At 40.0% G+C, this 24,617-nt stretch overlaps 1 protein-coding gene across 1 annotated transcript in view; it reads right to left on the bottom strand.

The window, feature by feature from the left end:
* Nucleotides 1–24,617, bottom strand: part of LOC124613825 (E3 ubiquitin-protein ligase arkadia-C-like) — a 290,726-nt gene that overhangs the window by 150,615 nt on the left and 115,494 nt on the right. Inside the window, exons 4-5 of the mRNA XM_047142547.1 lie at nucleotides 21,058–21,335; nucleotides 20,698–20,991 (exon numbers count right to left, since the gene is read on the bottom strand). Of these exons, the coding sequence (XP_046998503.1) occupies nucleotides 20,698–20,991; nucleotides 21,058–21,335 (572 nt within the window). The remainder of the gene's footprint in view (nucleotides 1–20,697; nucleotides 20,992–21,057; nucleotides 21,336–24,617) is intronic.

The following is a 24,617-nucleotide window of genomic DNA, read 5'->3' as shown; positions in this document are numbered from 1 at the left end:
AGTACACTCATATTTTGTTCATCAGATGACCATATGAAACTGTATCGAACGTCTTCTGGAAGTCAAAGAACTCAGCATTAGCCTGGGCACAGGTATCTACTATTTTCTGAGTTTTGTGGGCGAACTGAGGGATCTGTGTTTCGTGCAATCATTATTTGCAGAATGATTGTTAATTACTATGGAAGTGAATTTCAGTCTCCAAAAAGCTCATAATATGTGAGCATAATACATGTTCTACAACCAACTGACATCAACACCATAGGTCTGCAGTTGTAAGTGCCAGTTAAACAACCTTTCTTAAAAATGTGAAAGACCTGCACATTTTTCCAGTCACTAGGAATGCTTCATGACTCCGATGGCCTATGGTAGACAGCTGCCAAGAAGAGCAAGTACTTGTGTATACTCCCTGTACAATCATAGAGGTACCCCATCAGGTCCAATCACATTTCCTCTGGTGAATATTTCAGTCAGATTCCTATCTGGTGGTCACTTAATTCGGTATCTGTCATTTCGGCAGTTATGTGACAACTGAAAGAAGCAACTGCATTACAATCTCCTTCAGTATCATGATTTACTTTACAGCATTTGTATAGTGTGAAGCATACTATTACTTTGTACGGTGAATAAGAGATACGAATGCTGTGTGGAACCGATCTTATTACACTGGAATTCATTGTTTTCCTTAGTAATGACTGTTTTCCTGCATTGTTGAATGAGACCTGTTTCATAGGGTCATGTATGATTTGTTACTAGATTGTAGTAGACTAACCTCTTGTCAGAGGCTTAGGGCTCTGTAACGAACTGCAGTACACACACTATGCATATAATGTTCGTGGTGTAACATATCACTTCTTGGTACAGTGATTTGTTAACCAATGGCTACCACCAACAAATGATGATCGCCACAGTGAAAGTATTTATCAGTAGTTAATTTGCTTAGCATAGCAAACTGTTGGGAAGTTGTATTGTTTGTGCATGGCCACTGGCACTTATGAATGCTGAGTGTCAATAAGACGGTGATGATACCAGTTTTGCTGTGCAATCCGGTACTTGCTGGTTGGGCAGTTATTCTGTGCTGTGATGTGCCAACTCAAAGAAATGGGGTATATCAATGAGAGAATGGGACTGCTATGACAATTGCACTTACATCGGCAAAGAAAAATGTAGATTCATTCTATTCCTGAGATTCCACAGAACTATTGTTTGTGAGCATTATACTTGGTTAATGTCAGATTGATTGTAAATTGTAAATGAAGTGTTACCTTATTTACAGCATTGTAACCAAGCACACAATAGAACTGTATTGAACAGAAGAGCTTTTATTATTTTGGTAGACAGGGTTGAGAACTGATTAGTGCTTCCAGATTCCAGCACAGAAGGAGCTGTGAAGAAGTCCATATCAAGAATAACTACACAATTTGTCTGAACACAGGCAGCAGTTTGGTGTTTCAGGGTAACAGCACTTGCAATCTGAACACACACAGACATAGGGAATATTTCAATCTGGCAATTCAGCGCAGGACCCAGAATACTTTGATGCTGGAAAATCAATGAAATTTGAATAAGTGGAATATTTTAAATAGAACTCAAGAAAAAAATTAACAACTTTGGACAACAATTTCATTGACAAATATTGCTGTTGACTTACCAGCAAAATTATGGCAAATGACACAAGCCATTACAAGCAGTTAAAGACATTTAAGAAGAGTTGCTTCATTAATGAATAATCATTAAACTGATTGATGAAAAACTACTGCAGAGGAGAATTTAGTAAAGTCTATGAATTCAAAGAGTAGCGGTCGGCATTATAGAAGGACTACAGCTCTTCATCGGTGAATTCAGCTACAGAAACAAAGAAATGAGTGACACTTTGTCAGTTTGTCAGACTTAAAATCTACAACAGCAAACTATAATAAATGAGTTATCAGCTGAACAGCAAGATTCTGTTATAAATCCATTTGATGCACATGCCATCGAATCAGTTCATACACTAATGTCACTTTTAATATTTTAGAATTGAATACAGATTTATGTAAGTCAGAAGTTTTGTGTTCTACTTTGACAACTGAGAAGTGGAGCAGTATGATTTATCAGGAACAAAGGCACTACTGCATGCTGAGTAATTTATTAACACACCTGCATCACTAGATGTAGTTTATCATATATTTCAGGAACAATTATCTTAATTCAAGATTGCAATAAAACTGGTAGAACCCATGTTACAGAATTTTGTTACCAGCTCCGAAATGACAGTGCAGATTTCAGTAGTCTATTAATTTTAGGCGGTAATGTATATGATATGTACGGTGTTTTCATAAGATTACGTTCTAATAACTTACAAGTTAATATTCAGTAATGTAATTACTCACAAAAAGACAATGCCAGGTTTAGCTATACATTTATGTTTGAACTTTGTGCCAAAGGTTGGCACCTTCATTCTATAGCACTGGTGTAGCAGAGATGTGGAGCAGGTCATGTGACTCGCCAGACTGGTGTGTACAGTGAGGAGGAAAGTTAATTATTTCTGACCAGTCACATGGTGTGCTTCTCTCTCTTTTGACTGCAGCGGCTGAGTAGTTGTTTATGAGTAGCTTACGTTTTGGAGTATCTCTATGGCACAGAGCAATAATTCTTCATGCTGAAAAGGAGTTACTTCCTGGCACTCAGATGACATTCTCGAGTGCAGCAGTTGCGCAGTTGTTTACACGAGTCAACCATATTTCAGAAGTGACTGCGTGGCACAGAGTGGGAGTTGTTCTGTCTAGAAGTAGTATGACAGACACATGGAACAGCATGAGTACTAAGGATCTTTGCCCTCGAGCAGAGCCTTGGAAGCCTCTTTCAGGCATAACTGGTGAGTCCAGCATCAGGTGCCATACCGCCACGTGTTACAGTGAAGTGGACTCCATGTGTCTCCGTATTTTCTTCTGTATGTTAAGCAATGGTGGCATTTTACAGGAGCATGTAGGGCAGAGCAACTTAGAGATTCTTACAATATGGGTGCTATCTTGATTGACTAAAACAACAACCAACCATATGTGACTGTTTCATGATTATCTGTCTGGATTTGCTCTCATAATGGCAAACAATTAGTAGGGTTTGATGTTTTGTTAGAGAGTACTGGCTGTGGATCTGTGTTGAGAGTGGGTCTCAGACAATCATTTAAGTTGTTTCTAAAATACCTGTATCACAGAAACTTCTGCACTTAAGTAAGAAAACAGCCTTGTTCATGCGTACAAGGGGCATGGTCATGGACCAACCTTCTTGTTAGTGTGGATAACAAAAAATAATAGAAACTGAACTGCAAAACTTCCAAAGTGAATTCGTAGTAATTTCTGTAACAGTGATTGATACTACAGAATTGTTATTAATACAGTTAACCCATTTATATATTGTACTTCAACTAATACGTTCTTGGTTTCTTTGGAGATTATGAGTTTTAATTAAGAGATGATATTAAGACACTGGGCACAACATTTTTCACACCAGAGCACACATAAAGCTGATTAATTTAGCCTTTACAGATGGCGCAGCGACTGAGTCGTACTCAACTGTATGTGCACTGCCTCCACATGAGCATAATGAAGTAGAGAACAATGAGCCATTTATGATTCAAGTGGACACTGTATGTGAAAATGGGTAATTGTATAGATGTTACAGAGTGGCAAAAGGAGGCAGTTGTGTGTACACAGTATGTGAAGTTGCTGGATTTGTTGGTTTTTCATGGTGGACCATTCAACGTGTCTGCAAGCAGTGGTGTAACACATGTGGCTACAAAACATAACATCAGAATTGTGGTTGTAAAAAGAACCTGGCAGAGAAACCTGACATGTTTTTCATGGTCTATGAATCAAAATCGCTTCCCAACCTGACAGGAATTGCTGCAGGCAGTGGATGAACGTCCACCCCAAACTGTTAGTGAGAGAACATAGCGACAGGAACTGCATGCAATGAACATTTGGAGCCAACAACTTGTAAGATTCCATTGCTCACAAAGGCACATAAAGATGACAACAGCAAAGATCAATGGGCTGGAAGAGTATGTGAGTGGTTTTCTGAAACTCCCCCACACTGTTACATTTTGCTCGGCCTGCAAAACCACCCAACTTGTACCTCATAGAAAATCTGTGGGACAGTGGGTAAAACATTGACATCAGCACCCAACAATTTGGTGGAAGTCGCCAATCAAATCCTCAGCAAGTCGCTTAACCAGGATGTGACACACTTGCACAACTCGTGGACTCACCTCCTAACCAAATCCAGGCATTTATCAAGTGCAGGGGCAGTGTGATGCTTGTAATTATTTCTCTAGAGGTGACTAATTATTTGTCTAGTGAACTTATCTTATTCGTATTACTTGTACATGGCTGACTTGCCTCATCCTTATTAATAAAAATATAATTTCTGCTAAACTGATTATTATAAAGATCTCATTTGTAAAATATCAGCAGTGGTTCTTACCTCTTTCCATTAATTCTGAAAAATTGGTAGTGTCCTGTTATTCTGAAATGGTTATTGTATTTAAAGGAATGAAAATTTTACTTTTTTAAAAAAATAAATTTTTTGAACCTTGGTTGTGTGTCTGTCTTTTCATTAATCAGCCATTGCCAATAGAGCCTAGTCTCAGTTCCGCCATAACTTTATGTTATGACAAATAGTAAACATTTTTAGAAGATTAAAAAGATGAGAAGGTATGTTTGAAATCGAAGGCATACATTAAGCAAACTGAGGTGTGTGTGTTGATTGTTAAATGCATTTTTTGACACCACAGGCATGCAGAAATGGCAGTAAAGTAAAAATTCACCTCAAGAGTGTTCATAACCTGTGCAAACTTTGTAGAGTGATGACTCGAAGGCTCCAGCTGTTTGTTATATTTCTTACTATTTTGAATTCTATATAATGATGTCTCCTTCTCCAACTATACTTTCTATTCTTTTAATTAAATTTCCTTTCGCTATTCTATCTGCAATGTTCAATTACTGAGATGTTTACTGATATATGGAATATTAGTAATTCATGTATAGCTGATTTTACAGATGCCATGAGTTTATTACATAATACTTTTCTGTGTAATATCTCACACAATATACTTATGTAAAAGTAACATGAGGATAAATGAGGATTATTAAGTTCTCAACAGTAATTAAAGTTATATATGTTTAAAGTTGATATGCAGTCACAGGTAGGATACTCTACCTAAATAAGATTGTTTTTAGGAGTTTAATGGGAGCTATGTACAATGTGAGCATTGTCAGGTCAATGATGAGGAAGACTGATGGGAAAAGACACCTTTATATAGCAGCTCAATAATGAGCTAACATCCAGATGAAACATACTTACAGACATTCGCAGTCACAGTAACAGAATATATTTGCAATGAATGAAAAGAATTTTGAGTCATACTGTACGAAATGCAGAGATTATAGTCATTAGACAACAGATGAGGAAGCCTGGAAATCACGTAAGGCTTCCAGATAAAACAGGAGGAAGTTATCTCAAAGTACAGGAGTAGAGAGAAGATTGGTGTGCGATATTAAACAGGCAATTTTACCCACATTTATTAAATCTGCAATGAATTGGATACGGTAGGTGTACCAAAGCAAGTAGAATATATAGGCAGTACCACTGTGAAAATATGGTGGTAGTTCCGAGACAGCTGTCTTAGGAAGCAGATGTACTATAGAGTTCCTACAGAAGTAGAATACTGTGGGTTTTGAGGCTTACTCCACAGTTGTGAAATAGAGGGATTTACCTGAATTGTTGTGGTCTGATTTCTACACTAAATTTAAAAAATAATGTGGACATAAGTGTTTTGAGTTTTTGTGTGCTGTTCATAATGTAGACAATAAGGAGTAAAAAAGTACAACTTGTAAGGCAATAAAATGTTACTAATTGTTCAAAAGTTGTAACTTCCCTCATTTGGGGGTAATGAAAAAAAGAATACAATTATATATGAAATGTCTACTGCGATATCCAACCAGTATTAAAAATATGATTGGGTACATCCAATGAATCAATACGGATGCACATTTTGAAATTATACCTGAGTATATTTTGTACAGGTTTTGTATGCCTTTTCAAATGAGTTTTAGTAACAAGAGTTACTACTGGTCTACTCTGTTTAATGAAGAGTAGACCACGTATAGGGTCTGACTTCAATTAATTATTCACTCTGAAGTTACTATTAGTGTTGCTTCAATTTCCGTAAGCTATTAACAGTGTTTTAGAACCAATTTTCAGGGCCTAAGGAGGTGAAGTTGATGGTGTCCATTCTGCAGGAGTGGCAAACAACTTCATCCTCCAGCCTGACTGTGAAGTACCTCCCAAGGAGGGATTCTTGGGGTGGGGCTGAGATGGGTATCTGTCTTTGGGATCAATTGTCTGTCTGTCTGTCTGTCTGTCTGTCTGTCTTTCTTTCTTACTTTCTTTCTCCAGTTCTAACATTCCTAGCCTTTTCTTTCTTCTCCACCAGGAGTATCACATCTATCCTTCCTTTTTTCACGTTCAGTAGTTTCCACTGTGGAAACTTTTCTCTTCTCTGGATATTTAAACTTGTTTTCTTCACAGGACTGTCAGAGGTGTAGCACACATACAAATAGCTTTGGGATAAGGTTAGGACATCCCTACACTGGTATCAGGAAATTATATTTATATGGTATCCAATGAACATAGTTAAGCAACGAGTACTCATCCTGATTTGTTCAAAGAACTGAAGTATAAACTAGAGGTGCAGGTGATTTATTAGCCCTCTTTGTGGTAAGACTACAGATGGAAAAATGGAAACAATATACAAATAGATTATGGTCAAAACATTTTTTATGACTGTTTCATATAGTGAGAATTTAGAGTTTTAATCACACGCCTTAGTACTTAGCGCAAAGGCTATGCATGGACGGCTTGTCATTCACACAGAATATAGTGGAGAACGTAAAGAGATGAACTGTCACTATTTTAATAGCTGAAGTTTGTTAAAACCTCTCGGGGTGATGTTGCCTTGTAGAAGCACTGTCTTTACAGGTGGAGAGGATCGCATATTCACAAGCAGCTGAGTACTATGCCGGCATAGCACAGCTACTGGCAAGGTCTCGCCTGCCAGACAGGCCTCAGTGGATGAACCAGATGAAGAGTATCCCACAACTACTCATCTCTCTCCCACCTACTCCCACAGTCCTTACCCAATTCCCAATATACCCACACCAAGGTGCGATGCGATCCATGTTGAGGTGTGCTTGGTGCATGGGAGGAAGAATCATTAATGGAGGAGCCTCAGGGATACTGGGCGACCTCCCTGAATAATTGACCTTGCATCATGTGGGGCTCTGCAAGAGTTGACCAAACAGATCTACTATTCTTGTGGGATCAAAATGGAGAACACAAAAAACACACCAAAAACTGAGGGACTTGATGACATCTAAAACTCACAAGCATTGTGGTTGGAACTAATGGAAGCTGTTTCCGGAACTGGATTGGGCAACAGACCAGTTCAGGAAGTGTAAACTGTTACTGAGAACTTGGATCAGATCAAGATAAAAGAAGACTGTCACAGACTGAAGGTGGTAATCAGACCCCTTCTACCTCCAAGACAAGAGAACAAGAGAGGAGTGTAATGCCCCCACTTCCAACCATTAAACAGATCTAGAAAGCCGAGACAGGAAACGAGGAAACAGACCTAGAGTATTGCAGTCTTGGTTTTCAGGATGGCAGTTATGCAAAAGGGAAATCTACTGGTCAACATTACCTCACAGCAGATGGAGCTTGTTCAGATGGCTCTCCTTTAGGCACTGCAGGAAGAGGGGGGAGGGCACAGAGGAATGAGTCCAGGACCCAAATTCAGTAGGGTCTATCTGGACAAATCACTCTTGTCTATGTCTGTGAGGGTATGGGACCAGTGGAGTGGCTTCAGGAGATGGTGCCCAAGATGTATCAACAGAGGATTGGAGTGTAATCAACTGAAAGGTCGCACTGGAAAACCAAAACCTTGTGGTGGAAGTCACTGTGGTGGCAGGCGTGTGAGAATCTAACCTGAAATAGTACAAAGGATCGTCACAGGTAGTCATCAGGATAATCAAAGAAAGGCATCACGAAGTTGTGGAGATTGCAAGTGTTGCAAATACACCTGCAACACAGTAATGGGGCAACTGCTGTCCTGAGTTATCTTCTAGGAAGATAGGAGATGGACACGGCTCTGATCTAGGAATCCTATCTATAACAAAGAGGTGTTTCAGATTTGGGAGGAACTGGAAGTAAGTTGATTTATGCTAGAAATCTAAAGAACTCCACAATATGCATTTATGTTAAAAATGGAATTCCATCCATGCTGATGGCGGACTTTTGTTCCCGGGACTTAGTGACCACAGGACAGTGCTACTCCTTACCGGCAAGTACCAGGACTGGCAGAGAGCTGCTCACAGTAGAGTGACCAACTGCTTGTTGGTTGTGATCCCAGTGCCCACAACGTGGTGCAGGGAGGCAGTGACATCAACAGCACAGGTGAGCACCTACTTGAATTTCTACTAGAAAACAGTCTGGAAATCTTGACTACGGGTAGGTAACCTACCTTCAGCAAGAGGAGGAGGGAAGAAGTAACTGAAATAACTTTTGGGTCCATTCTAATGAGTAGTTATGTCAAACATGGGGCAAGGGAGCCGTTCTTTCCTGACTACATGTATACTAAGTTTGAGGCTGAAACAGGCATTGAAACAGACTATAGACTATAGGAATCCCACAAAAACAGTCTGAGACTCACATGAGAAAGATCTAAACTCATGCTTATCTGAAGTCAGAACTTTGATAAGGAATCCAGCAAATTTTGAGGACATGTCTGATGCCAGTGATATCTGCCATTAGACCCACATGTGGAAAACTGCCCAACCACCAAGAAGTGCACAAAATAGGAATGTACCTCAGTGGAAAAAAACCTGAAAGTGCAATGAAAGCAGCTAAAAAGATTGTTCAACCTTGCAAGGAATAAAGGACAATGGGCAAAATATCGGAAGGCTTTTGTCAAATACAGCCCTGTGATCAAGGAAGCGAAGCTACCTTCCTGGAAGGCATTCTATGAGGAAGTTGACGGCATCGCTACTTGCACTAGACTTCATAAAATCCTCATTAGAATACCAAATAATCCAGGAAGTAATTTAAGGAAGGAGGATGATGAGTATACAAGGAGAGTGAGTGAGACACTGCATGTGTATCTTAAGACTCACTTCTCTTAATGCACTCTGACAGACAAGGAGTTAGTCCTCGAGAGAAGTGCTTTACAGGTAATCAAAGGGAAAATGGAATCTGCTAAAGGATTTGTAGATTTTTTTTAAAAAAATCCAGTGGTCATGGGAAAGTTTCTACCGATCAAGACACCAGATGCCAAATGGTATCTTTCCAGCTCTACTGCAACATTCTGCAGGAGAGGATTTAATTAGGTTCCTATGTAGTCTGTTTAGGGTCAGCCTACCAGCAAGAATCATTCCTAACACTTGGAGGACAGTGAAGGTTGTTTCCAATCTGTGGCCAGGCCAAACTGATCATACAAAGGTCATGGATGTTAGACTCGATCAGTCTGTCCTCCTTTGTTCTAAAGACATTAGAAAAACTGGTTAATGAGGATGTTAGGCAGAAGAAGTTAACTGAGATACCTCTACATGTAAAACAGTAAGCATTATCAACCAGGTAAATCACTTGAAACAGCACTTCACCAACTTGTTGGGGAGGTGGATAAAGCTCTATACTTTCAGGACATAGATCTCTGCATCTTCCTGGATGTTGAGGGAGCGTTTAGCAATATGACCTTCAAAGCCACGATTACAGCTGCAGAAGAACATGGTACTGACACCACCAAATACAGATGGATTAAGATAATTTTAAGTAGAAGAAAACTAGAAGTTACCTGAATTTCCTGGATGTTGAGGGAGTGTTTAGCAATGTGACCTTCAAGTCCACGGTTAGAGCTGCAGAAGAACATGGCACTGACACCATCATATGTAGGTGGATTAAGATTATTCTAAGTAGAAGAAAGCTACATGCCACCATGATGAATGAGAAAATAGTGATCAACACCACCAGGGGGTGTCCACAAGGAGGGGTTGTCCCCACTACTGTGGAACCTAGTGGTGAACGAATACATTGGAGAGTTAAGTACTAGCGGCTACTTTTGCCACGGATACACAGATGATTTAACCATGGTAATACATGGCGAATTTGCTAGTACTGTTAGAACAATGGCACAATGAGCACCAGGTATTGTGGAAAAATGGTGAGGAACACAGGATTTAATGGTTGGTCCCAAGAAAATTGTTGTAGTACTATTTATGAGAAAGCAAATCTAGCACACATACTGGAATCTCAAGCTCCTCCATGAGATTCTACCATACAGGGGACAGTGAAGTATCCTGGAATAATCCTGAATGCAAATTTGTCATGGAACCCTCACAGAAAGAGCACACATCCCAAGGCACAAAGTACTCTTATGAACAGAAGGCCCTGCGGTAAAAACTGAGGTCTAAACACCAGGAGCAGGTACTGGATGTACACCACTGTCATAAGACCTACAATAATTTATGGGGATATAGTATGGTGGAATAAAGTAGAATAAAAGTTGGCCACTTAAGAGCTTTGCAGGATGCAGGGATTGTCCTGCTTAGCCATAATAGGTGGAATTAGCAGCACACCCACTTCAGGGATGAAGAAAGTGCTGGACATGTCCGCATTACACCTTTGGGTTACAATGGAGACAGCACCTGGGGCATATGGGTTAAAAACTGGAACCAACTGGATTCCTTTAGAATATCCAGAATCTCATGCCAATATAGTGAGTGTGGTAAATATGGGAATAGTCGGGGAAATGCCAGCTGAACGTACAATAACTTCAAGCTGCTTCAATAAACATTTCAGTGTAACAGCTGGAAGAAGGAAGCAGTGTAACAATGAACCACAACACCGTGCAGGAGAGAGAGTTTGGTTTACTGATGTGTCGAAAACTGATGAAAGCACTGGGGCCGGAATATATTAGGTACAGCCTAGACTACAAAGAGCAGTCTTTTTATGGGAGCTGGCCACAGTATTCGTGTGGGAACATGTGCTATCAGAGGGTTCCAGAGGAGAATTTGCATAAGTGCTACATGGAATTCACCATCTACATTTATCCGGACAAGCAAGCCGCTCTGAAACCTCTGTCAACCCCTGCACCAAGATCAAAGATCATTGCACAATGCGATGAAGCTCTTGGGAGACTAGGTGAAAGCACCAGGATTAACCTGCTGTGGGTCCCTAGTCACTCAGGAATTTGTGGCATAATGAATAAGCTGATAAGACTGGCCAGGATAGAGACGACGACTCCATTTATTGAACTGGAACTTGTACTATCCATTACTAAGGCGATTATAAAATCACGACCACATAGTCGGATCAGGAGGCACCACAAAGATTACTGGAATACAGTCCAAAAACGAAAACATGGCAAACTAATAATGATGAATCCGTGTTTCAAGAGAAGTTCTGTAATCCTGAATTTGAACAGGAAACAGATTAAACTCATGACTCAGGGCTCATGACTGGCGATGGAAACTTTAAGAAACACCTACACATGATGGGTATAGAGGAAGAAACCCCTGAGTGCAGACTATGTCATGAGGAGGATGAAACCACACCACACTCAATCTTAAAATGTGAAGCTCTGAAGGACAGAAGACATATCTAATAAGGAACTAACAAAGGGTCTCCTACTACATCCTAAGGCTTGGAAGAAGTAGTGTCTAATAAGGAACTAATAAAGGGTCTCCTACTACTTCTTAACACTCCCGGGGTTCTTTACTAGAACCACATGGAGTGAAACTGTAGAATAAACTCAGTTTCGGTGCACGCAACAGTGGGGTTTAGGACACTGTGGTTTTGGTATCCCTACATGCAGTGTGTTCGAAACTACAAATATTCCTGGTTTAGTTATTTAATAGCTTTGCAATGACTTTATCCATCTAAAGCTGTGGCTTCGTGGTGTAACATATCACTTTCGGTAAAGCAGTGAAAGTAACTGTTATTAACTGAACTGTTTGTGAATGGACGATGGTGCTGATGGATGCTACATGTCTCTAAGGTGGCAGTTTTGTTACGTGTTCCAATACCTGATGGTTGGTCTGTTATTCTGTGCTATGATGTCGCAGCTCGGTGAAGCAAGGCATGCCATCGAGAAAACAGATCTGCTATGACAATCATGCTTAAATCAGAGAAGAAAAAAGTAGACTTAGTCCATCCCTGAAATTGTGCAGATCTGTTGTTGGTGAATACATCAAGAATAACTACACAGTTTGTCTGAATAGTATTTTAAGAGTCAGACTTTTGAAATCTAACAGTAACACCACTCACAATAAACTTCTGCATAAAAAATAGATGACTGACTGCAACTGAGTTACCTGAGTGGGTTGCTTGTTCTGTGTTGCTTACTTCTGGAGCACTGTTTCTCAAGTTTATAAAGTACTTTGTGCTTGTATGAAACTTTTGATGTGAACACTAATAAATCTGAAATATACAATATTTCCTGTATACTTGCTACCATAATAATTTGTCTGCATACAACATTCAAGATCACAATGTGTGTCCCAAAAGTCCCACAAAATGTAGCTATATGATTCATATGCATAAATTCAATAAATTGTTCCTGGGAAGCCTTCAAATACAAAAAATTAAGATGTCTGAATACTTTTTGTTGGTATGCAAAATAATTCCATATTTGAGATGGATGATTATTTAAAATTCTTACTTAACTGATGCAATATATGCTATGTTTATTCTCCCCCCACCCCCTCCCCAAAAACATCATACACATTAGGTCTAACTTGTCAACACATTTCTTCTGAAAGCTAGCAAAATTTTAATTTTCTTTTGTGTGTGCCTGTCGACAACTCAATGCTTCTGCTATTTGGTGAGTGGTCTCTTTTATTCCTAAATTATTTTCATTCCACAACACACTTATGTTGGGGAGCTATCACATGTTGTGTGGGAATAGTATCAGTCTGTGAACTCAACCTATTTAGCAGAGTAGTCTACATGTCATGGGCAAGAAATGGTTCTCCAGGCCGCAACGTGATGGCTGCCCTGCATAACTGATGTGCTGTGTTGGAGTAGTATTGGTCTACTTTATCAACCTGCTTTGCAGGGCGGCCTGTAGTCAGGGGCGACTAAATGATTTGGCTTGCTTTATTGAACTGTGTTGCAGGGACTACGCATACTGATGAACATGGCTGGGGACAGAGCGAGATGTATAGAGGGGCAATGGACAGAATGAGGTGGAACAGGAAATCGGCGCATATATATATATATATATATATATATATATATATATATATATATATATATATATATATATATATATATATATATATATATATATAAAAACGAAAGCGCTGGCACGTCGATAGACACACAAACAAACACAAACATACACACAAAATTCAAGCTTTCGCAACAAACTGTTGCCTCATCAGGAAAGAGGGAAGGAGAGGGAAAGACGAAAGGATGTGGGTTTTAAGGGAGAGGGTAAGGAGTCATTCCAATCCCAGGAGCGGAAAGACTTACCTTAGGGGGAAAAAAGGACGGGTACACACTCGCACACACACACACACACACACACACACACACACACATATCTATCCACACATATACAGACACAAGCAGACATATTTAAAGACCATGGTCGACATGTACCTCTCCCAACACTCCTGTTTCCGTCGTTTTATAAGCTGGCGAATGCGGGCCCGGAACTGCTTTAAGGCTATTAGGTGCTCTATGGAAGGGTGCCACTTATGTCACTGTAGAGCTCGCCAATGCTCTTTAATTGCCTCAGTGACTCCGGAGACCACCAAGGGACTGTCTTTCACTGGGGGCACCCTAAAGAACGAGGGATCATGTTTTCAGCTGCAGAAACAATCATTGTAGTGACCTCCTCAACCATTGATGGCACCATGTGGTGTGTGTGTGGGGGGGAGGGGGGATTCAACAGTGACAGCAGAGGTGAAGTCTACCCAGTCTGCCTTGTTTAAAGTCCATCTGGGAAGGTGTCCATGGGCATGACACCAGGGGAGTGACAGGAAGATGGGGAAGAGGTCACTACCACACAGGTCATCATGTGCTCTCCAGTGGATAGATGGGAGAAGGCCAGGACTGCAGATCAAGAGATCAATGGCCAAATATGTGCCACGTGCCACACTGAAATGTGTGGGGGCACCTGTATTTGAGAGGCTGATGTCGAGGTGGGACAGTAAATTTTCGACATCTCTACCTTGGCTAGTAACCACAGTGCTACCTCACAAGGGATTATGGGCATTAAAATCTTCCAAAAGTAGGAAAGGTTTAGGGAGTTGCTCAATCAGTGGAGCCAATACGTCAGGGGTACTGCACCATCTGGAGAGAGATATACACTGCAGACAGTTATTTCCTGTGTCGTCCATATCCTGACAGCCACAGCTTCAAGAGGAGTTTGAAGGGGCACATGTTCACTACTTACCAAGTTCAGGACATAGACGCAAACTCCACCTTATGCTCTATTATATTCGCTACAGTTTTTGTGATATCCCCCGTAGCTGTGAAGGGCAGGGGTCCGCATTGCCGGGAACCAGGTTTCCCGGAGGACAATGCAGAAAGCAGGTGTAAAGCTTAACAATTGCCGTAGCTCAGCCAGGTGATGGAAAAAACTGCTGCAATTCCACTAGAGGATGATGTGATCATGAGACTGGGAAGGCATGAAACACTCAGTGAGGCAGTCTATGTCTCAGGGTCACCTGCTGCCACCAGATGAGTACCTGTGTGATCAACATCTATTGTGTCTAAGGGCCTAGCGAGATCTAGGGCCTCAGCAGACGCCAGAATCGCCACTTCATCCCCGTTGTAGCGGCTGCATTGGTTGACATCATATGAACAGCATGTAGCCTCTTATATTTTCTCTTAGCCTCAGTGTAGGTCAGCCAGTCCAGGGTCTTGTACTCCACAATTTTCCTTTATTTCTGGAGAATCCTGCAGTCTGGCGAGCAAGGGCAATGGTGCTCTCTGCAGTTGACACAGATGGGAGGTGGGGCACATGGAGTATTGGGATGTGAAGGTCGTCCACAATCCTGACAGGTGACACTGGAAGTACAGCGGGAAGACATATGGCCGAACTTCCAGCACTTAAGGCAGTGCTTCGGGGGAGGGATATATGGCTTCACATCACAGCGGTAGGGCATCACCTTGATCTTCTCGGGTAATGTGTCACCCTTGAAGGCCAAGATGAAGGCACCAGTGGCAACCTGATTATTCCTCAGACCACAGTGGACGCGCCAGACGAAAAGAACACCTCGCCAGTCTAAACTGGCATGCAGCTCATCATCAGACTGCAAAAGAAGGTCCCTGTGAAATATGATACCCTGGACCATATTTAAGCTCCTATGGGGTGTGATGGTAACAGAAACATTCGCAAGCTTGTCACAAGCGAGTAATGCCCGTGATTGGGCAGAGGATGCCATTCTTATCAAGACTGACCCTGACCGCATTTTGGACAAGCCCTCCACCTCCCCAAACTTGTCCTTTAAATGCTCCACAAAAACCTGATGCTTCATGGACATGAAAGACTCCCTGTCAACTCTTGTACACACGAGATACTGGGGTGAATAAGGTTCACTGCCATCAATTAGCCTGGCGTTCCTCTCAAGGTGTGGCCAAGGAGGGAAACGATTTGGGGTCATATTTCTTAGCATTGGAGGTAGACCTAGACTGCTTAGAGACTGCTGGTGGTGGACCACCAGCAAGAGATGATGTACTACGCTTCATCGCATGTCATCTGCCCTGATGATGTCACCCACTCCAATCAGGGGCCCTCCCCACGGGTGCACCCAGCTACAGCAAAGGCCACCTGGCAAAATGGCCATTGTTGGGAGTCCCGATGCCCCAGGGGGAGAGGCATCTACTCCTCGGCATACGTGTGGAGTTAACGGTGCAGGCATCAGCAGAGCGATCCCTGTGTGGTCAGGGGGCTACAACCAACAGGATACATGGCGGCCCCACCACAACGCACTGGCTACCGTGCTGGATATCAGCTGCAAACGAGCTAAGAAGTCCATTATCGGCGACAACGCAGAAATCGATACTGCACAGAGGATGGAGGAAAATGTACCCAGGAGGGTGGCTATGCCCATCAGCTGGAGAATGATTGGAAGTGCAGATCCACGTCAACAAAGGATGCGAGAGGTCTCAGCGTATGATGCACCACGTAAGGCACCCTTCTCCAATTGGCTCACTCTTCGGGAAAATTTTGAAAAATGGAGGTCAAACCCTACAGGGGACCATCACATACAGGCCGAAACGTGAGAGACTCCTTTTAGTCACCTCTTACAACAGGCAGGAATACCTCGGTGCTATTCTAACCCCCAGTCCCGCAGAGGGAGGTCAGAATTGAATTTTTAGTTTCTTTTAAATAGTTCCATACTTTACTTTCCATATTTTTCTTGCAAATATCAGTAACCTAATGTGACAAAAGGAAGTTCTGAAACTTGTTGCCAGACTCAGTATTTTGCTACAACGATCAGTGTTTGAACCACGTTTCCACACAGATTTGTCGCATGCATAATGTTGTCACAAACTGGCCCAACATGGCATGTGTACTCTAATAATACGTTACGTGGATTATGGAAGCATCTGTTAAAAGTACAGCAATGTCAAATAGCTTAGAGAAACTAAATAAGGGCCAGTATAAAGCTAGCAGATTCTGTACTGGAGCATTTAAATCAACTCCAACTAATGCTTTGATGGTGAAAGTAAATAAAATGCCATTAGATCTATTCTAGAAATACATCACTGTCATTTTCTCTTGAAACGTGTCCACTTCTTAAATGATAGTTTATAACAAAGATTATAGATCTCATTTCAAAGTGATAGGCTGGCAGATATTGGATTAAGAAGAAACTAGTGCCCTTAGCAAAATTTTACTTCAATGCTTCATCTTTCTACGAATATATTGCCACTACACCAAATTTAAGCTGCTTCAGCATGCCCTACACTAACATTGTAGTGAGCTGAATACCAAGACACAGCCCCCATTCAACCAAGGTACACTGAATGAAAAACTTTTAGCTGATAATTAGTAGCATGTCCATCCTAAAGATGTCTACAAAAATAATCCTAAACAAAAATACAGGGCAGGAAGCGCATTCGTAGATGGAAAGACTAATCAACGAGACAAATTCAAGCTCCCTGAAATTACATCCATGCCCACTGCAGAACATACAGTGACTTCAGAGGTATTTAATATGCAAAATACGCAAAAGAAGTGCAAGAAGAAACAATCATAATTTCATCAAATTCGCGTTGACGCTGTTAAAGTGCTGTGATGTCAGCAGTGCCAAAATTGTATAGGATATCACATTAGAGAAGCAGCTGAGAAGCTTTCCCATGTAAATAAGTTCACCATCATGGTGTGGGTGAAGACACACAGCAGCATAAACTGGAATGAAAAAGTAGATACTCTGGCCAAGGAAGCTGTGTGCAATGGCTCAGTGAAATATGATACAGTGCCACTCGGAGATCTTCTGCAAATTTATATTTGTTTTTGTGTGAATGAGGAAACAGCAATGTGATAAATTCCAACATACACATTGCACTGACAATCAAACACTGGAAAAGGGATGTGACACTCACTCCCCCCCCCCCCCCCCCCCCCCCCCCCTGCGCAAGGGTGATAATGAAGACTTACAAGATCAGCTGGATGACAGAAGATGATCACAATCCAGCAACAAACAGGATAACAACTCAATGGACCATTTTTCCTCCTACTAAACAACTCAGTGTTCTCCAAACCATAATCTCTCAGAGTGATTTGCATTCCAATGACTCAGCACATCTGTTATTAAATGATTCAAACTCCCACCACCTATTTCAGAATTGAGTGAGTCTCTTAGAACTGCCATAGTGGTTTTCCCAATCTGCCAGGTAAAATAATTTTCCCTAACAAATCCAGGTTTTCTAGTCACACTAATGCAGGCGAATAGTTGCCCTAAATATTAACAAATGCACACAAAGGTAAAAATTATACACAAAATATGGCACATGTAGATACTTCTTTTTCTCAGAATTCCACTACAGTTGTAATGAATAATATTAAACCATTAGCATCAGTCACCATCTATTGAAGACAGTTGATTTTTCCATTATTATTACAATGTATGCTACTTCAAACCAACAATAGGCTTTTCTTGTGGTAAAGTGAGGTTTCCTTTAACAATGGGTACTGTTGTTATCTCTCTGCTACAGTTATTCAGTTCAAGCCTGTTAAGAAGAGTGGAGTGTTTTTGCAGAGCCTTCTGGTTATTGTTATTTTTACTAGTGTGGCTGCATCTAAGATAAAACCACTGTCATTTTCTGCATGCTAGGACACACAAAACTGTAGCAGTGTTTGGTACCAGTGACAGTGGAAAATACTTCATTTGGTTTTGTGTTCCAGTGCATTAAAACTTGTCCCAATTTGAGGACCCTGGGCACTTCCATGGTAATGTTACATTTTTTCAGTCTTTTCAGATTTCTTTGTCATGGCTTACCAAATTTTTAAAACTATTGACGAGGCAACAGAATATCTATTTTCTGAAGAAATAGAAGTAGATATGGTACCTCTACCTCCAGATGAAGATGAGAAGACAGATGATAACTTGTTAGGAAATACCTATGTAAGCAATAGTGCAGGTACTACAGAAATTTTACATGAAAGAGGCAATGAAGACATTCCTTGTGTTTCTTCTGACAGAGCCCACAAGGAGGAAATTAAATGGTGTGATCAGGTTCCGAAATTTTCATTTCCTGGCTTAGGGAAGAAAGCTTCTTCCCTGTCAAATAAATTGGGGAAAAAAATTGTAGAGGTTTTCGAAGAACTCTTTTCAGAAGAAGTTGTAAACGTGACTGTAGAGGAGACTAAAAGATAGGCTAAGGAATGTAAAAATAAAATCTATTTTTCAGTTGTACCTTGTATGTGTTGCATTCTTGAGCTTTACTGGCTATTGTAAATTGTTCAGTGAGAGAGACTGTCGGTCTGTGGATGATTATATTGGTGGTGAAATAGTGAAAAATGCAATGAGTCATAATAGGTATCATAAGCTGAAATATGTATTACATTTCAACAATAATAAAAATAAATGGGCAACACAAGTAACTTGTTAACATGATAATAAAAAGACCAATGAAAACAAAAGTTCAAACTCTTTCAAAATAAAATCATTAGCATATGCTCTGGTTTAAAATTATATCAAAGATGGGAAGCTTTTGATGAAATGATTGTGATATACTATGGACATCATGCTATAAAGCAGTTTATCAGACCCAAGCCGTGAATATGTTTTATATAGTACTGACGGCTACCGTTGCAACTTCTTACTATGCTGTGGGAAGGACAGCAAGGATGACAATGTGGACCTACCACTGTGTTTCAAAGTAGTTTTGAAAATGTTGTCCATTATTATATTTTTTGACAATTAGTTTACTATTCATGACTTGCTCGTCCAACTGAAGGAAATAGGATCCTGTGCAAATGGAATCATAAGAGAAAACAAATCAAGGAAGTACCTGCTATCATTAGATAATTTAATGAAAAAGAAAGGGAGGGGATATTTTGAGTTCAGATTTGACAGAGAGAAGGAAATTTTGGCCACAAAATGGAATGATAAGTAGTGTGTTGCACTAGCAACTAATCTTGACAACATGCTCCCTGCTGTCAAAGTTTGACACTGAAATTCATCCCTGAGAGAAAAGTTTATTATTCCACAACCACATGCATTGAACACACAAAAGAATTTCATGGGAGGCAACGATCTTCGTGACTGGCTAATAGAGAAACATACAATTGTAGTGTGTGGTGCCTTTTTATGTGGATGGTAGACATGACGTAAATGGATACCTGGCTTTCAACAAGTGCAATGAAGGAACTTCTGTTTCATTCAAAGAATCCAGAAGACAGATTGCTAGAGCTTACCTGAAGAAAGGTCTTGAAATGAGGTCAACTGAGGGAAGACCAACAAAACTCATCTCATCTCCCAGGACAAAAGTACCAGACACACAATATAACTAGAAACAGCATCTCATCCAAAAACATGAAAACAAAGAAGATGCCAATTTGAGAACTGCAAAGGAAAGCCTACAACATAATTTGGGAAGTGTAATATTGTGCTCTGTATGGAATGCTCTCCCTAATATCATATTAGGCCTTAACTAAACTTTGGTTTTGGAAAGTTTTTGGGTTAAAACTTTTGTAAATGTGGTTCACTGTAAAATAAATAATAGCTCTGAAATGTTATTGTGAATTTAATATTACCAGTTTCCTTATCCCTTTTCATTTTTCTGGTAAGCAGTGTAAGGATAAAACAATTACCAACTGCTCAGTGTCCTCAAATGAGGATGGCTCAAAATTTTACATTTAGGCCCTAAGTAAACAAAATTTCCCCATATTTCTTAAATTAGTTTGCCAGGATACAGTTTTCCAAGAATTAAGAATACAATTTAATTAAAAAGAAACTGGGCACTCATAGGTTAACAGAGTAGTAGCATCCAGACACACTGCTGATACGTGCATTGCACTAATAATCTGATCTCATATGAGAGAGAGAGAGAGGAAATAAGGTAAACAATGCAGCTGAAAGAATGTTAGAAGCACATAAACTCTAACATGATGAATACGACCAAGTTTTTAATCTCATAACTTACCATTGGCACTTGTTCAGATGGATGCTCCAAACAAAATTCGAAGTGCTGTTGCGGTGTAAGTATATCAGTAGGTTGCGGTAATATCTGAGAAGCTTGAGCAGCTGCCTGAACATAGATGTTCGTGCTTGGTGTATACATTGTTTGTTGATGCTGACGTTCACTCATATAATGTCTCCGCAGCTGTCGTCTTTGCCTTTCCTGCTCATGCTGCTGCTGCTGTTGTTGTTGTTGTTGTTGTTGTTGCATGTCCACCTGTTGCTGTTGTTGTTGTTGTTGTTGTTGCTGCTGCTGCTGCTGTTGTGGTTGCTGCTGCTGCTGCTGCTGCTGCTGCTGCTGTTGAGGTTGTTGCTGTTGGTATTGCTGTTGCTGCTGCTGCTGCTGTTCTTGTTGTTGTTGTTGTTGCTGCTGCTGCTGCTGCTGCTGCTGCTCCTGTTGCTGCTGTACATTTTGAGACTGCTGTGCTGTCGAACCATTCTCATAAAGTGTATGCATTCCAAGAACTTCAATGCCACTATCATCATCAGTGTCATCAGCATCACTACCAGATGAGAGCCAATCAAGCTGGAGATCAGGAGCGCTTGGACCATCATCTGGCTGGCTGTATCCTTGAGAATTTTGTCGACTAGATACTGATGGCCCTGAAAAAAAAAGAAAAAGAAGGGTGTGAGAAATGAAGGCATTACATGCACATTTCAATGAAATATCAATATTAAAATCCTGTAATTGTTTTCAGATAATGGAAGTAATTACAATGGTATCAAAATCAAATTGTTTACTCCATTCTCAGTAACTGAGAAAAACAAAAACATACTTGAGGAAAAGTATTTTTAATTTCTTCCTTCTCTTTTTCAAATCATAACGATTAGCAGAATTATTTGATAGTTAAATTACAGTGTTCCATTGGTGTGTGAGTAGAGTAAGAACAATGTTGTGATCTAAGGAGATTCAGACACTGATTGCAGAGCTAGGGCAACATTTGTTTGGAGCTGTCTTGCAAAATCACTGTTAATAATGGAGAGACATGAGTAGAGAAACTGCATTTGAGTAAGACTTCTACACATGAGCCTCAACTACCTCTAAAAATAATTTCTAGTGACTATTTTGAATAATAATTCTAAAAGCAAATTCATCAAGACTTGAAATTTATATTATCTCCATTGAGAACTGATATATTTTAGCAACAAAAAGACACCTGCAAAAAAATGCATCTGAAGCAGAGAGAATTCTTTAGTTTTTCAACTTATGGTAAATGCGTATTCAACTTTGCTATGAATGTTACTGTAGGTATATGTTCCCCTCTGCACCTGTATTCTTCATTCTATTCTTGTAGTTCTAAACTTGTAACACCTGCCTCCCCTCTTCCCTTCAACCAACAAGTGAAACAATAGTTGTGACAAATTTTCTTTCTTTATACTCCCATTTTTATTACTTAGACTTGGTGTTCTTGTACATTGTGGGTTATTCATACCTTTTTTATTTCTACTCTAGTCTGCATTTTTAATGTCTTATTTCATCTTTGTATTTTTTATTTATTCCTATGTCCTTTACAAACTTCTTATTCACTTTCGATGCACTCTTGTTATCTATCTGTTTTCACTTCAGCACTTGACAGAGATTTTGGATTTGCATTTATTTACTGAACATCTCTGCAATTTACTCCCCTAATATACAATTAATCTTCATGCACAGAGCATCAAATTTTGTTGCAACAATCACATCAAAATTTAACTTCCATAACCAAGGGCAGCACAGCAAATCTAACAGATAGTGCAGGCACAGCTCGTGTTTTCCAAACTGAGGAAGGCTGACGCATTTAATGACTGGAACAAATTTTGACCGTGGGCTATGCTACAGACCAGAAATCAGTCTGTCACCTCAAACAAGATTCCTTTGGGGGGGGGGGGGGGGGGGGATTCAAGTTTGAGCTCAACGTACCACCAACAGTGTGGCGATTAGAGATGGAAAACAAGCACAGATTACAAAACTTGGATGACGAAAGAATGGGGATGGAAACTACCTATGCCCTTTTGAAAAGAACCATCTCGACATTTGCCTGGAACAATTAAGGGAAATCAAGGAAAACCTAAATCCAGATCTCTGGATGAGGATTTGAATCATCTTCCTCCCAACACAAGTCCACTGCGCTAACTACAGTGTCACCTTTCTACGTTTTGGGGGAAGGAGGCATAGAATCACACTCTAGCTAAAAGTTTACAAACAGTTTCTCCTTACCATTTCATACTCACTATTAAATAACACCAAAAGCTAACTTCAAGATAAGATCTAATGTACCACATTTATCCATCGATGTCACATTCCCTGATACTTTATCGCAACAAATCATATCAAACACACATTTTGGAGAGATCTTTGATGTACTGTATGTTAGATTCGCTGGATGCCTAATGTTTTCTGGTTTTCAATTCTAAATATGAGGTGTTTAATGGTTTGTGTGTGTTGAATCTTTGGCATTTTCAGTTCAAAACACAAAACAGTTATGTTTCTGTGACGTCACGGATCTTATGCTTCGATTGGCTGCCAGAAGCAAACCAAGCAGCCATTATGTTGACTTGAAGTGTTTATGAAGCTAGTGTGCCATATTTGTTGGTTTTCATGCTTATCCTTATGAAGACAGATGATTTAAGTGACACATTGCATTAAAGATCTCTCCAAAACATGGCATATTTAGCACGGTTTGTCGTATTCAAGCATCGGAAAATGTGATGTTGGTGGTCAACCATGTAACCACCCATTTTTAAGCACATCATTTAGTAGCAAAATAGGTAATTACAACAAAGGAATTGCTTTTAATTACCTATTAACACCACTTTTTGTTATCATAACTCATTTGTTTTTTCTGCACTGGAAAATGGTCTATAAGCATTTCATTAAAATTTGGGTGATGCAATGGCTCTTATTCATGCTCATGTTCCAAATTTTTGCCTAATCCACTGTACACTGGATTCATATTATGCTGTTTTCAAACTCACAGATGCTGCAAGTTATTCGCAAGAAAACGAAATTCACTACAACTCAGGCACACTACAGGTACAAAAACAAACGTGCTAATAATAGTAGTGGGATATTTTTCATGTACTTATTTCCTCTATTCATTTGTGAAACTGTCAGAAGGTGGTGATACTTAGGTTACTGTATTGTAGTGCACTTTATTGAGAAATTTACAAACTTATTTCTACAGCAAACAGAACTGTCAATGCCACAAACATAAAGGTATCTAAAAGATATCAAAACATTAATACTAAACATTGATTAATGATGCAACAAGGTGTAATAAAGATATACAGAGGCAGGAATTTGATAGGTCAACAGGAAGGTTTAAGCCACTCTGTTCATTCCCTTTTGATGTTAGCAATAGAACATGAAAATCATACGTAAGTCGGTAGGACATTTTTAGGCTGAACGATAAGAGCCTTCGAGAGGTCCATAAAAGCTGTACTCCATCGAAGCCACTCTCCCAAACCTCTACTATAAGGAGCTAATCGGCATGTCAAGTTGCAGCCTTACAATTAGCTGCTACTTTTTTCAAAAAACATAAACTGATACCAATAGTTCCAAAAATATCAACTGTCATCTTTTTGTGGGAAATATTCAAAATGGACTCTGACACTCGAAATTCTGTAATGTATTACAGCTGTTAAGAAATACATTTTGCTATATACAATGCCAGAAAAGAAATTAGTACACCTAGAAAGATGAAGTCCATTTTGATCCAATGACGGCATATGCCAGTTAGGAGATAGTAGATGTAGTGATAACGGTTTCAGTGTCATCGACCAACAGATAGTATAGTGGTATAGCGACCAGAGTACCATCTGTGTCTACTCATTAATAGGGAATACTCACGTTCAGATGGCACAGTGTGGTGCAAACGTGTGAAGCAAGCAGGCAACCAAGCCACG

Source organism: Schistocerca americana, chromosome 4 (genome assembly GCF_021461395.2).
Source record: "Schistocerca americana isolate TAMUIC-IGC-003095 chromosome 4, iqSchAmer2.1, whole genome shotgun sequence".
In the NCBI taxonomy this organism is placed as follows: domain Eukaryota; kingdom Metazoa; phylum Arthropoda; class Insecta; order Orthoptera; family Acrididae; genus Schistocerca; species Schistocerca americana.
The sequence above is the reverse complement of the archived record's forward strand: the minus strand, read 5'-3'. Positions and strand labels throughout refer to the sequence as shown.